We start from the raw sequence: 14,287 nt of genomic DNA on the forward strand, positions 1-14,287 counted from the left end.
GAACCGTGCCTGTACCCAGTAAGACCCTAGCATAACTGGGGATATATATATAGTATATATATATATATATGCTATATGTTGCTATATATATATGCTATATATTTGTGCTAATTCTTGACTGATGTCATCTCTTCTGTTCTTCTTTGCAATTTTTTTTCTGTTCTTCCAGAGCTTTCTTGATTATATTTTTCTTTCTAAAAGTGTAGGAAGTGCTCCTCTACACATATTCCTGGTTTATACTGGCTTTGTGCATTCCTATCAAGTTCTACATTACATATTATTTTTCTGCAAGATAATGTTGAAAGAAAGGGTTTGAGTTTTTTTCCATCCACTCCTTTAAAGTCTAATAGTCAACCTAAGTTTTTTCTCAGTTTTGAAGATCTTCATCATCATAAATGATTGATGGTTCTGTGTCCTTTGACCAACCAGGAGTTTTCACACCTTAAGGAAATGTACTTAACCACTGCAAATACACATCCCTCATTTTTCTCTTGATTTGGGCTTTACCCCAGGCAATCTGATTGCAGATAGCTTCATAGAGCACACTTTCTGGTCTCACCTATGGATGTCCTCCCTAAATTTGGGGGAACTCACTGTAGGTTTTACTGTGTTCTTGAGACCTGTCTGCCTATGTTGAACACCCAGGCTGCACTTGTGGTATTGATCCAAGTGCTTGTGGATCTGTGATTCATCCACAGTTGAAAACCCCTTAGCATCCACTCTGGCTCATCCCAATCTTGTCTTCTGAGACTGTATGATTTGTGCTTTGCATCTGATTTCCCAGTATGAGTCAGTAAACTTAGCATAGGTGTGTGCTGGCATAATTTTTAGCAGAAGAATTGGTCTGTGTCTCTTACTTACATCGCTTTTTCTTTTGTTGTTGTGCAGTGAGGTTGGTAAACTCCCCCTCTTCACACTGGTCTTTTTCAGACAATAATCAAAGCTGTGGGTGTTTTTGCTATTACTCAGATGTATGCCATTTCTAGGGTATCTGCTATTAGCTGGGGGTTTTTTACTTTTTTTGTTTGCTTGTTTTTTGTCCAGAATCTCAGTCTTTGAATATGTTCTCTATTTAGCTGAATAGCAATTATGCACATTCAGAGTGAAGCATGTTATTTCAGTGCTTTCCTGAACTGTGATAAGCCTCTGCCATTACCTCAGGGCTGTGTACTACTGCTTGTATCAGATATAACAACATACACAAAAGAAAAAAAAAAAAAAAAAAAAATTGAAATCACAGACCCCTTGAAAGAAATCTTAATGAGAGTACATCTTAATCCAAAACCATAAAAATGCCTAAGACAATAAAAGTTACTTTCCAGAATCAGAGAGGTGTATTCTCCATGGTACCTCACAAGTATTACCCTTACAGTCTATATTTATAAAGGAATTGTTGAGGTCTTTGACTCTTTTCAAATTTCCTGAGACACTCATGTCTGCAGTGCTGCATAAATTATTATAGTCCATTTTTTTGTACTTTTTATTTGCTAGTTAGCACTCGTGCCAAATACTGAAGTGTTGCAGAACTTACTGATAGATATTGCAGGACTTAGCAATAGGTAGATACTTAAGCTTTAATATTAGGATTAACTTTACTAGAAGCAAGATTTTCTGAATTAGTGTGATTTTGAAATCAGAAAAAATTATGCTGGGAGTAGTTGTCTTTCTTTTTAATGGTGATATTTATTAGACTATTGTAATAGCATCAGCATATTCATATCTGTTCATATTTTTCTTCACAGCGTTATTCAACCTTATACCAGTGGGACTTCGAGTTGTTGCTATCCAGGGTGTAAAGACTGGGTTGTATATAGCCCTAAATGGAGAAGGTTTCCTCTACACATCAGTAAGTACCTTTCAGAACTCTGTAGAGGCACAGCTGAAACTGAAATCTACACAGGGATGAGATTTAATTTCTTAGAAGTTCTATATTGTCTATATATGTATATACATAGAGTACATACACTTTTGCACCCATGTATGTCTGCAGCATATCTATAAATGGGACACAGGAGAAATTACTAGTCTGAATGGTAGCAGTACTAAAAAAAACATTCTGCAGAGCTCCTTTTCTAGCAGGTCATACTGGTACAATAGAGTACAGTACAAAACTACTATTATTGTTTTCAGATAAATACTCCAGGATTTTTAAATAAAGACCTGTGGTAATTTTCTTGGTGACTGGTTGATCAGCATCCAGAAGTTAATCTAACAGTTACTTTTTTTAATAAGATTTACAATTGTGACTTCTGTCTAAAATGCTATTAACAGCCTCACAGTTTATCACCATGATCTTGTAATTGTATGCATAGTATTATTGATTTTTTTAATTTCAGATACCAATAAAGAGTTCTGTGAGGGATCTAGTCTTTTTAGTATGATCAAAGTTTAAGAAAAAAAATCTTTTGAGTCACAAAGAAGACTACTGGATAAAATGATCAGAAAGTCCTAAGATTTTTTAAGATATTCCAGATGATTTAATGCCATTTACTCAATGTGTTGTTGTGAGCATAAAAACCTTCATTTTTGTGTAAATTTAGTGTCAAAACCTCCTTTGAAAGGCAAACATATTTTAACATGAACAGGAAGTTATGTCAGGTATTAATAAGATGGCTTGTAGGTTTTTTCATAACTATATTTTTATTGCCAACTGTGTTGAATTTTTTTACACGATGCTTTTTCCATTTTTCATGTCACATAGTTCTTAATTCCCCACTGAGTTACAATGCACTGTTTTGTTTCCAGTGTCCATTGAAAGGAAATTGAACAGATTAAGTTTCTAATGCCCTGAGGGAACGTATTCTGTTTCAAATATACAATTGTCTTCAAAGAGCTAATTAGGAAGGAAAAAAAAAAAAAAAAAAAAAGAACTAATCTTGAATGTCAATGTCAAGACAAAGAGAAAATTCCTCCTCATAAAATGTCTGCTGAAAAATCCAAGGGTATGATCTAATGCATTTATTTCATTCTGTTCAAAACAAAAAATTCTGTCACAGGAAAACATGTAATATTTGCTTTCAGAAGGAAGAAAACTAGAAGAAAAAAACTAGAATTATTAAAGAAAAGGCATTCCTGAGTTTCCTGTTCCATCATCTCATGTGGGGAGTTCATTTTGGTATGATGGCATGAGAAGTACTTTTTTAATGTGATGGTGCAGTTAAGAGTACATTCCTGCCCAGCAGTTTCTGAAGTGAGTTCTCAGCCCTTCAGAAAGAAATGCAAATTTCAGAAAATGTTTCCTGATGGGTAATTCTGCACAAAGAGGGACCCTACATGAACAACTGACTGTGTTTATGTATTATTCTGGAAATGGTCCAAGTTAAATGTATGGTGTCACCTGGGGATGGGAAAGGAATGGAAAATATAAGGCAAGATAAGAAGAGATGGCTGAATCCAAACTTTGAATACTTGTGAACCTGACCCTTGGAACATCCTCAGGTCTAACAACATCATTCTGTCACAGCAGTGGGAAACTCAAATGCTTTTTTCCTGTGTGTTCTTTATGAGCAACGCTGATTACTTAGGTTGTGATCAGTCTTATGGATATAAATAAAAGATTATGCATAAGAAAAATGTAATCCACTTGTTTAATGTTTTGCAGGGTTGTGTATTCTTCATTGCTACTAATGGCAAGATTTTTGGAAATTATGATTTAATATTTCCTGTAGTTATTGGCAGCTTCTGAATTTTGTTCTATGAATGTTGCTATGCTTGAGTGTTATTTACTTTAAAAATTATTGGAGAGTGTCTTAATCTGCCACTTTACTTTGTGTGAGGTAAGGAAATAAGTGGTTTTGGAATGTACTGCTTACTTTTCATCATACACAGAAAGAAAGATGAGTGGCCTGTTAAGTGACAAAAAGATGTGACACTTCAGAAAACTCAATGGAAGCCTTTAGTTTTGGTATGTTGACAAAATTATTTTCAACATATGCTTTTGAGAAGCTGAAAAATAGTAATATTTGCTAATCTAATGCAAATTAGATTAAAGGTAATGATTTCAAAACTTTACTGCTGTAGTACAGCCTTGCTGTTTGTTTCATATGAATGTCTTGAAAACACTGACAATAATTTTTTGTCTTAGCAATTACCTGCGTTTAGCTTAGAGATAATTACATTTGAAAATAAGAAGATAAAGCATCAGAGAGAAGTCTGTCTTCTCCCTGAGGATCAACATGAAGAAATACTGCATGCAGAATATTTTAAGTACTGTACTTTATAGAAAAATATTCTTAAGCAATTGCTTCCTATTGCTGTCTTGGTAGATTGTTTTTGACTCTTTGTCACAGTTTTTCATCTTTTGTGCCTACCTAAATGCAGAAATTATGTATTACATGTCCTGTATGTTTTTCCCTTAGGTATTTGGGGGATGAGAGAAAAAAGTTTTCAAAGTTTCATATGCCAGCTGTCATTGAAAAAAGTGCCACATAATGGGAATACTTGTTACAATTTATGTATATTTAGATATAATACCAGTTTCTTACAAGCATGTTTTTAAAATGTGAGCATGCATTATAGGCTAACTTGCATTTATAGTATAGTTGAAGCTGAAGTCCTGCGTAGCCCATCTCTGCAGGATACTTCAGTGTCCTTTTTTCCATACACAGTATATGACACCTACAGCTCCACAGCTTGTGACAATATCCTTTGTGTTTGTGTTTTCTTGACTGAAGCCCCCTAGTCAGTTTTTTTTATTCTAAGTTTCACATGATCTTGACTGATTAAACAACATCACTGACAGGAATTATGTGTGATAATGTTTTCTCTGACATGAAGTATTCATTCAGTAAGAGGAAAATGAAGGTACAGTGACAGGCCAGTTTTAAATATAGATTATCAAATGAATATTTGCATTGTTTTCTTGCCTTGGCTTTTGTTGTTCATTTTTTAAATATTTTTTTAAAACAATTGTTTATATCAGTTTGTGAGTATCTTGGTTTTTTCTTATTTTCTTCTGTCACTTACGATTTTTTTAACTAATTGCCAGAACTAGAACTAGAAAAAATGTGCAGAACGATCATAGAAGAGTATGATGGCAGTATATCTTTGTTAGAACAAGAATAAAAGGGCAGCAAATTCTGTAAGAAAGTCAGTCTCGGGAGTTTTTCATACCTATTTTGCCTGCTGCACCAGCTGAGATTTGTAGTCTGTCCTTTGGGGACTGATCGAGTCAGAGTCCCTAACACACACGCCATCAAAGCCTTGTCAAATAAAGGAGAGGCAAAATCTTTGGAATCTGATAAGGCTTTGCAGTATTCCTGAGAGAAAACACTTTTCCAGAATTCTAACCCTATTTTTCAATGCATTAAAAGTTAATATTATAATGCCATGATTTGTTGTTTTCTATCCGATAAAATATGAGAACAGGAACTTTTTCATGTTCATTTTTATCCTTGCATTTTTAGGAGTTAGCCTACTTAAAAACTATCTGTTAAGCTCACCTTTTAAAGTTTTGCTTTATTGCATCCTACTTTATTTCTGGGTGTGTATGTATGCTTATGTATGTATATCCCTATATATCCCTTCATAATTAGGATATATGTATTTAGTGACAGCTTCCTAATTCTAGGTGTATGTTAGTGAGCAAGGAGTTGTGATTTATTTTAGATGGATTAATGTACTGTGAATAATTCAGTATTTATAACTGACTTCATCACTTTGAAAGCTAGTTGGAGAAGCTGGATTTTTCCACAAAGAACCATCTCACTTAACTAGCAATATTTTTGTTGCAGTAGTTATAGACTTCATATGTCAAGGTTGAAAAATATGCCTTACTCCTATCTCTGCTTGGGAAAGGGTGGTCAAGATAAGGGTTTTATTTCCAGGGCTGATCCTGTCAAAATCAAAAGGAGTGAAACTAGCTCCATGAACTGAAAAAATGAGTGCAGCCACAGGATTTCTCCATGGGGAACAGGTATTGCCTGCAGCAGGAAGATGGCAGTGCAGTACATGGCAGAAGCTTTTGTTGGTTTTGATGCTAATTTTGGTCAGCTCCCTCTGCACGAGGTTCATTGGTTTAATTTTCAGGTCAGGCTGTAAATTCTTGGTTTGCTTCTAGGATTTTCTGCTAGCATAACAGGTTGAGCTCAGTGGTAAAACTTGGGTTATATTATTCCATGATTCCTGCTTTTCTAAGGTGAGAATATGAGAGGCTTCTTGAATTTTATCAATGAAATTCTCTCAAAAGTTACTTGATGTATCTGGGACAATTTAGAAGGACTACTGGTTTTGGGTTTTTTTCATCCTAGGAGCAATTCAGGAGGATGCTACCAGCATTTGGTGGATACTAGAGAGAGAGAAGAGGGAAAAACCCTAAAATATGGAAAGGAAAAAATTCCTAACTCTAAACCACTTTTATCTGCTTGTGCATTCTTCTTGGTATTTCCTTTTTAATAATTTCTTCTGCCAGTTTCACTGAGACCTGAGGTATGGACAAAACCAGAAAGGGAGGAGTACATCTGTGATATTTTCAGCAGCAGATTAAAGTCGTAGCCATCTACTGCATGAGTTTTTAGTAAGGCTGATGAACTACAGAGGTGCTTAAAAAGAGGGGTTAACCTGCAGGGCAAAGTCTGAACTGCCTGATCACCTCTTCCATCATCATGCCTGGATGGAGTTGTGCCCTGCAGCTCCAGATTTCCTCTTCTGAGTATGGGGCAGTGAGAATGAGAGGGTTGAGAGGGTGGAGAGACAAATGGTTACCCTTCAAAGAGGTCTTAAAATTTTTTACAAAGAATTGCAGAGTTAGGTATGTCACAGTACTTGCTTTACAGAATAGTCTTGTAGAATGAGGGCCTGTGTTTTGACGGGCCAAGGTACACAGTGTCGAGGATATCAAAAGGGTGTTGTTTGGGTAGCAGTAAGATCTTAGTTTGCATCACAACCTTTACGAATGACAGAAAACATCAAAATCTGTCACTGGGAAGCTCTTGCAACTCCCACCTGAAAAAAAAGCCTTTGAGGGTTTCTGCTGACATTTCAGCAGTTTCCCAGTGCTAGTGTTTCTGCCACTCTTTAAGCCCACCTGGTTGACCTGTCTGAGGAGAACAAAATCAGCCTCGAGGAAGAATAGGAGCACAAGCAGTACAGCCTAAGAACAGTGAGAACTTAAGCAATCTTTATTTCTAGAATCTAAATCAAAGTCAATTGAAAAATAAGTTTATGGTAGCTTTTTATAGACTCTCTTTTTTTTTGATTTGGAATAGCAACACTTAGCATGTCCAGAACTTTGAAAATTCATAGGTGCATAAAATAATATAATAAACATAACTGGAGGAAGTCAAAACCAAAGAGGAAATGCAATGTTTTTTAATTCATATATCTTTACAAGGATAGTCAAAAAGAGATTAATGTGATGTTGAGGCATCATTTTTCTGTTGGCTTTTTGTTGTCACAGTGTAACAGTAGTTGATCTAGGTTATAGCAGAGGTTGTTCCCCATCTTGCAATATATGTAGAAACAAGAATATATCTTTTAAAAGTGATATGAACAAATATGAGCTGGCTGTATGATTTTTGAAAGGTAGACGATTGTTCTAGTAGTCACAATTATACTGAACAATAGAATAGGGTACATCTTGTTGCTCTTGAGCTTTCTGTAGTTTTGTGAGCATTGTGTCACCGTCAAGTGGCTCCTTTAATGATACCGTGATCAACAGGAAACATGATTTTTCTATGTCAGAATAAGTTTTTATTTTTGTGTGGTTTTATTTTTTTACTTTATTTTCACTCTTACCTCCCAGCACAGACTTTACTAAGACAGCGATAGGACCTTCGTTCATTTGTCATTATTGTTGTCCTGGAACTACTCTGGCACACTTTGGATTGAAGGAAATGTGCAAATTTAGTTACTTGGAAATCACACCCCTTGTTAAAGACTTTTGAAAACTAGTTAACAGGGGTATTTGTAAGACCTCTTGTAATTCCATCAGCTAATTTTAAGGATCTACCACTAAAGGTTTGTTGTTTTTTTTTTAAATGAATACCTTCTTTTCATAGCCTGTTATCTCTTGCTCAATTTAGTATCAGTTGAAATGTGACCTATATTTGCTTCATAAAACAAAAGCTTTTTAAGAGGGGAGTAAAGAGCACATTTCAGGGCTGTGTTCCTCTGTGTCTGCATTGCTCAAAAGGTAAACAAGTTCAGCATGTTCCAGAAGTAGTTGAAATACAGTGACAAGGAGGTGGGAAACAGCTACATGTTTTATGCTTATTTATATCTGTGTTTAGAGACAGATAATTTGTCTCTCAAGGTGCCTGCCAAAAATAAATACAGAAAATTGCTAATTGTTTATTCTCTGGTGCTGCTTAAGGAAGAAATGATAACATAGCCAAGTTGTACAAAATAGAAAAGGAACATAAAACATTTACTAAGTCCATGACTTCGTTCAGTGGGTTAGCTTTTCAGTACATTGTTTTAATTAAAGTTCTGAAGCCAGTGTTTTCATACACAAGATAAGGGAAAAAGGAGGCAGGCACAGACACACAAGAGTTTGATAGGCCAGGAAACAAGTGAGAATGAAAGAAGAGACTAGAATGAGGCTGACCTGAAGAGACTGTAATAAATAGGGATGTAAAAAAGTGGAGAAAGCATTGTTAAGCAGGACAGAATTGTAGAAAACCCTATATCATCATTATAGAAATGCTTGTGATGATCTATATATTGTTATAATCTTATGCTTGTATTTTTTAATACATCTCTGAGTCTTTCATATGTGGAAACAGCTACTATTTGAACTACAGTTCATAAACAGTACTAAAGAAATATGATACTTTGGATAAACAACAAAAATAATCATTACAATCAAGCTACATTATTTGAGTATGGATTCTTCACCTGTGACAGCTGTTTCACTTTCCTGCCACTTAAACACTCTACTGAGCTTAATAACAGAATTCGTCTCACAACTTGCAGTAATTTTTTGTGCTGTTTAAATCAAATGTACATCTGGCTCCTGGTGGTTTTTAAAATCAATATAAACTGGAGGAGGAAGGGACTGGGAGCTGCTGAATGGAGAGGGACTTTGAGGTACTGGTGGAGGAAAAGCTGGACATGAGCCACTAATGTGTGCTTATAGCCCAGAAAGCCAACTGTTTCCTTGGTTGCATTAAAAGAGTTGTAGCCAGCAGGTCGAGGGAGGTGATTCTCCCCCTCTATCCTCTCTTGGGAGACCACACCTGGAGGTCCTCTCTGGAGTCTTCAGCACAAGAAAGGCATGGACCTATTGCAGCCAGTCCAGAGGAGGGCCACAAAAATGATCAGGGTTATTTGGGCTTTAAGCAACCTGATCTAGTTGAAGATGTCCTTGCTCACTCTAGGAAGGTTGGACTAGATGACCTTCAAAGATGCCTTCCAACCCAAAGTATTCTACGACTCCCTGTGTCCTGTTCAGTTCATTAAGGTCCACAGTATTCTTGACAAGACTTACTTGAATTTTTTAATGTATAACAAAACTTTCATATTTTTTTTTAATTTCCCACATTTATCTCTCATATCACATGCAAAAAAAAAAAAAAAATCTTGATACACGTCTTCTCTTTCCTTAAAAATTGTACATAAATACAGTAAGGATAAAAAAGTGCTCTTCCAAAATTTTTGTCAAGGCATGGAAGATCACAGAGTCAGCACCTTCAGTTGGGCATTTATCAACTGATAATTGTATGGCAAAAATAGTAAGTGTAGGTAGCTAAAATGAGGGTAATCTAATCTCATGCACCAGGAAAGAAGATGATTGCCACAGTCCCTGTGGAAGGAAAGCTTTCCTCAGTGTGTGGCATTGCTTACTGTAGATGTGCTGAAGAGGTTTGCCTCTGAACTGGTGTGCAATGGTCCCAGCCAAAGGCTGACCACAGGCTTGATGGACCAGCAGCTTAATCTGGTCTGTCAAATTTCTGCTTCTAGCAAGTCTGTCTCTTATGGTAACCTTTTTTGGCCAATGTTTGTTTTATTGCATAAATACAGCTACACTTTTCTTGATGTTTCTTGATCCTCAACTTTGTTCTGAGGCATTTGGGGTTGTCTGTAATCCTAAGAGTTGAACGCTGTGCTATTACAAATTGTGCAGTCCTCCAGTAGCTCTTGTGTTCTTTTACTTCTCTGGTAACTGCCACTGCACAAGAAAAAGGATCATGATGTTTGAAATATCTGATTTGCTGTAATTTTACTCATTCGTCACATCAAAGTATGAAAAGTAGCTACCCAAGATTTAAAATCTCTCAAATTTTAGACAGTTTTCAAAAATATATTTCCAAAACAAAACCCTACCACTTTTTTTTCCCATTATTTGTTAATGAGTATTCAAAATATCAAAGATGGGTTTTATGGTAAGATTAAACCCTTTTCATAATAAATTTGGATCTTATGATGTAATAAAGATTTCTCAGTATATCTTCAAGATTTCCAGGGAAGAAACAAAAATTTACCCTGTGTGGAGCAGAACAACAACAATTAGACACATGTGGTGCTGTCTGTGACTACTGTAGGTGCATAGTTAATGCACCTTCTGTTATTCTGGGCTATTTCCAAAAGATGTATGGCCAGATAGCAAGAAGCGATTGATAGAAATTAAATGTGAGCTTTTAAATATAAACATAAACAAAATATTTCTGATGGGGTGAAGAATGGCTTTAGTCAGGCAAAAATATGCTTTCATTATCCAAGAGAAGTTCAGCACTACCTTGCAGAAATTAGATAGTCAAATGCATATTTTGTTAATTTTTTATATTTTCTCTAAAACATCTATCTAACTGGATCAGAAATTCAATTTATACCTCATAATATTAAAATAAGAGAGGAAAATACCATATTTACTAAAACAATTAAAGAAAACTATGCAAGTACCCTGCAGAGGGAGCTTGGTAAAGCACCCTACATATCATATAATAATATTATGTGGACTCCAGTATGTGTGTATTAAATTATCGTTACACCTTTGCAGCACAATTCTGTATAATGTGTGGTCTTTAAGACTGAGCTTTGAAAGAAGGACATGATATTTAAAGTTATTGTAGTATGCAACCCTACACACTAGGGCTTTGTATAAAAGTTATGTTTTGATAAATACCAAATATTGAAAAATGTCACAGCAGGCTTCACAACTGTTGTAAAATGGAAGTGTTAATTGTAAAGCAATACTCACAGATGTCTCTGGTATTAGTGTTATATATGTTAATGACTGGTTTATATCATCCATTAGGGCTTTCGGAACAAAGCCAGGTTCACGGTTGGTTTTGCTATGTCTTGTTTTACCTTGCAATTTATTTTCTTTTACACACTTATTTTCCTGTTGCAGCATATTCATTTTTCCACTTGAGGAGGCAAGTGTGTAGCTAAGATTAATGAGTGATGGTCAGTGATAAATTTAAATCCCCTGTAATCTTCCCATATGCCAAGTGCCCGTGTGGAAAAATTTGAGATCTTTCCATTTCTTTAGCCTTGGGCTGGAGCCTGCATGGAAACTTCACCATCTGGGCAGGACCATAGAAATGCTGATTCTGCATGTCCTGACGAATGACCCTAACCCTGGCCTCTTGCTTGTTGGCAGAGCCTGTTAAGCTGGGAGTTGCCCTAGGATGTTCATGGCCCCCTGTTTTATGTGTGTGTGCTGGGGGGGATAGGGGCTACTTCCACCAGCTTTCCCTGATGGATTTTCTGTGGCTGGGGACTAGATATGGCATGCATCTATGCAGAACTGTGTCAGTCTGTGGATGAATACATCCACATAAATGACTAGGACAATCTCTGAAGACTTCTCATTCATTAGTGGGCCTTAACCTTTCTGAAAGGATAACTTGGGACCATTTGTTTGTGTTTGTTGTCCCCCTTTAGATAAATTTGTAGTTAACTATTTGCTCACTAGAATTAATTTATATTGTAAATTAATCCGTTGGGACTGCTTTTTAGGTGTCTATATGACACTGGACAGAAAAGCAAGCATTCACTAGCTTCTTGTATGTAGTTGTGGAAAACATCAAATCTTTATCTCCCTCTTGGTTTCTTGTATCAGGTTCCTCAGTCCTCTACTTCCTCTGCTGACAACTTCACCCAGCTCTAGGATAGTTGGGAATTAATTGGGATATATATTAGAAATATTCCTGGGGTATTTCCATGGATAGTCCATGATGATGTCCTCATTTAGACAAGTATCATAGACCTTACAACATACTTCTGGTATATTTTTTTGTATAGGCTGACTCTTTCCTGCCTTCTCATCTTTCCCTCATTTGAGAAACTATTCAGTCACCCATGAGGCAGTTTCAGGTGAAGACAGGCAGATGCAGACCTCCAGGAGGAATGTGTGAGGTTCATCCACCTTGTTACTTGACCAAGTAATAACTGTGGGGTGGCTTCAGAACAAAACCTAGCTGTGACTGAGGCTTTTCTGTCCATAACTGAGCATAATAGGATACATCTCTAATCAAATAGAAGTTCCAGTTTCAAATTTTTGAAATGTGGTCTGGATATTGGAGAGATATTCTCAGAAGTACCAAGTATTGGCCTAATTCATAGACTAGTAGAATCATAGAAAGCTAGGGGTCAGAAGGGACCTTGAAAAATCAACAACTCCAAACCCCTCTGCTGGAGCAGGGTCACCTACAGAAGGTCACATAGGAATACATCCAAGTGGGCTTTGAGTGTCTCCAGGATAGGAGACACCATAACCTCCCTGGGCAGCCTGTCCCAGTGCTCTGTCACCCTCACAGGGAAAAAATTCTTCCTAATATTGATATGGAACTGCCTGTGCTCCAGTTTATAATCATTGCCCCTTGTCCTATTGTTAATCACTCTTGGCACTCACCCCTTACATATTTATAAACATTAATGAGGTCACTCTTCATTCTCCTCTAAGCTGAAGAGCCCCAGCTCCCTCAGCCTTTCCTCATAAGGGAGATGTTCCTCTCCCTTCTTCAGCTTGGTCACTTTGTGCTGGACTCTCTCAAGCACTTCCCTGTCCTTCTGGAACTGAGGGGCCCAGAACTGGACACAATATTCCAGATGTGGCCTCACCAAGGCAGAATAGAGAGGGAGGAGAACCTCTCTTGACCTACTAACAACCCCACTTCTAATGCACCCCACGATGCCATTGGCCTCCTTGGCCACAAGGGCACGTTGATGGCTCATGGTCATCCTTCCATCCACCAGCACCCCCGGGTCCCTTTCCCCTATGCAGCTCTTCAACAGCTCAGTCCCCAACCTATACTGACACCTGAAGTTGTTCTTTCCCAGATGTAAGACTTTACACTGGGCCTTCCTGTAATGCATTACATTTCTCCCTGCCCAAGTCTCTAGTCTGTCTAGGTCCCTCTGAATGACAACACTGCCTTCTGGGGTGTCAGCCACTCCACCCAGATTTGTGTCACCAACAAACCTGCTGATATACACTATAATCCCTTGTCCAGGTCATCAATAAATATATCGAATGGTACTGCTCTCAAGTGCTGACCCTTGAGGGACTCCACTAGAAACAAACTTCCAACTGACTTCCAACCGGACTCCTTCCCATTGACTAAATTCTTCTGGCTTCTATCTAATTATGATACTAATTACAGTTGCTGATCTCATAGGCAGCAGGGTAGGCATAACTCTGCACTTTCAAAAGTTCCTCTTGCACAGGGTAGAACTGGAGAGGTTTACTGTGCAATGTTTATTCAACATATTCTATTCAGTGTCAGATGAGAAGCTCTCTTGACTGATTCCTGTTTACTTGACAAGGATTCTTGTTTTCTGGCAGACTACAAATAAAGCCTTGGGGACATACTGTCTCCCTAAGGGTGTCTCAAAAGGAATCATAAATCTGCAGAAAAGTGGCAGTCAAACCTGAATCCTGTACTAAAAGTGGTGGAGTAAGGATGTGAGTAGACGACCCATCCCAATGTCTTTTAATTCAGTTGTGACTGTTCTCTACATTCTGTTCTCCTGATATATATTTGTCATCAAATGTTTTGTAATAAAAAGTGACACTATCTGGCAAAACATGAGCCCTGGGCTTAATATTCAGGATCTACAGGAAAACTCAGTACTGACTAAGTGAAACAAAAAGCTGAAGACTTAATGTGTACCTGTGGATTTCTTTTTCCAATAGCATGTCATGTTGCAGGTAGCTTTGTTTATTAACAGAATGATAAATTTTTTTAGCATTGCCAGACATTTACATTATGTTACTTATTCTTTTTTGTGATCACAGTTGCAAAGCTGAGAACAGTGTTTCAATGTGGAAATGAAATACCAGTACTTTGCTGTTCCTTACGTAGGCAGCTAAAGACCTAGAGTTTTCCACAAAAGAAATGGG

General features: G+C 37.1%; 1 protein-coding gene across 3 annotated transcripts in view; it reads left to right on the forward strand.

The window, feature by feature from the left end:
• Window positions 1-14,287, forward strand: part of FGF14 (fibroblast growth factor 14) — a 413,252-nt gene that overhangs the window by 320,155 nt on the left and 78,810 nt on the right. For all 3 annotated transcript variants that reach the window (XM_008492642.2, XM_030469325.1, XM_030469324.1), the window contains one exon: window positions 1,743-1,846. In XM_008492642.2, coding sequence (XP_008490864.1) covers window positions 1,743-1,846 — 104 coding nt within the window. The remainder of the gene's footprint in view (window positions 1-1,742; window positions 1,847-14,287) is intronic.

Source organism: Calypte anna, chromosome 1 (assembly GCF_003957555.1).
Source record: "Calypte anna isolate BGI_N300 chromosome 1, bCalAnn1_v1.p, whole genome shotgun sequence".
Classification (NCBI taxonomy): Eukaryota; Metazoa; Chordata; class Aves; order Apodiformes; family Trochilidae; genus Calypte; species Calypte anna.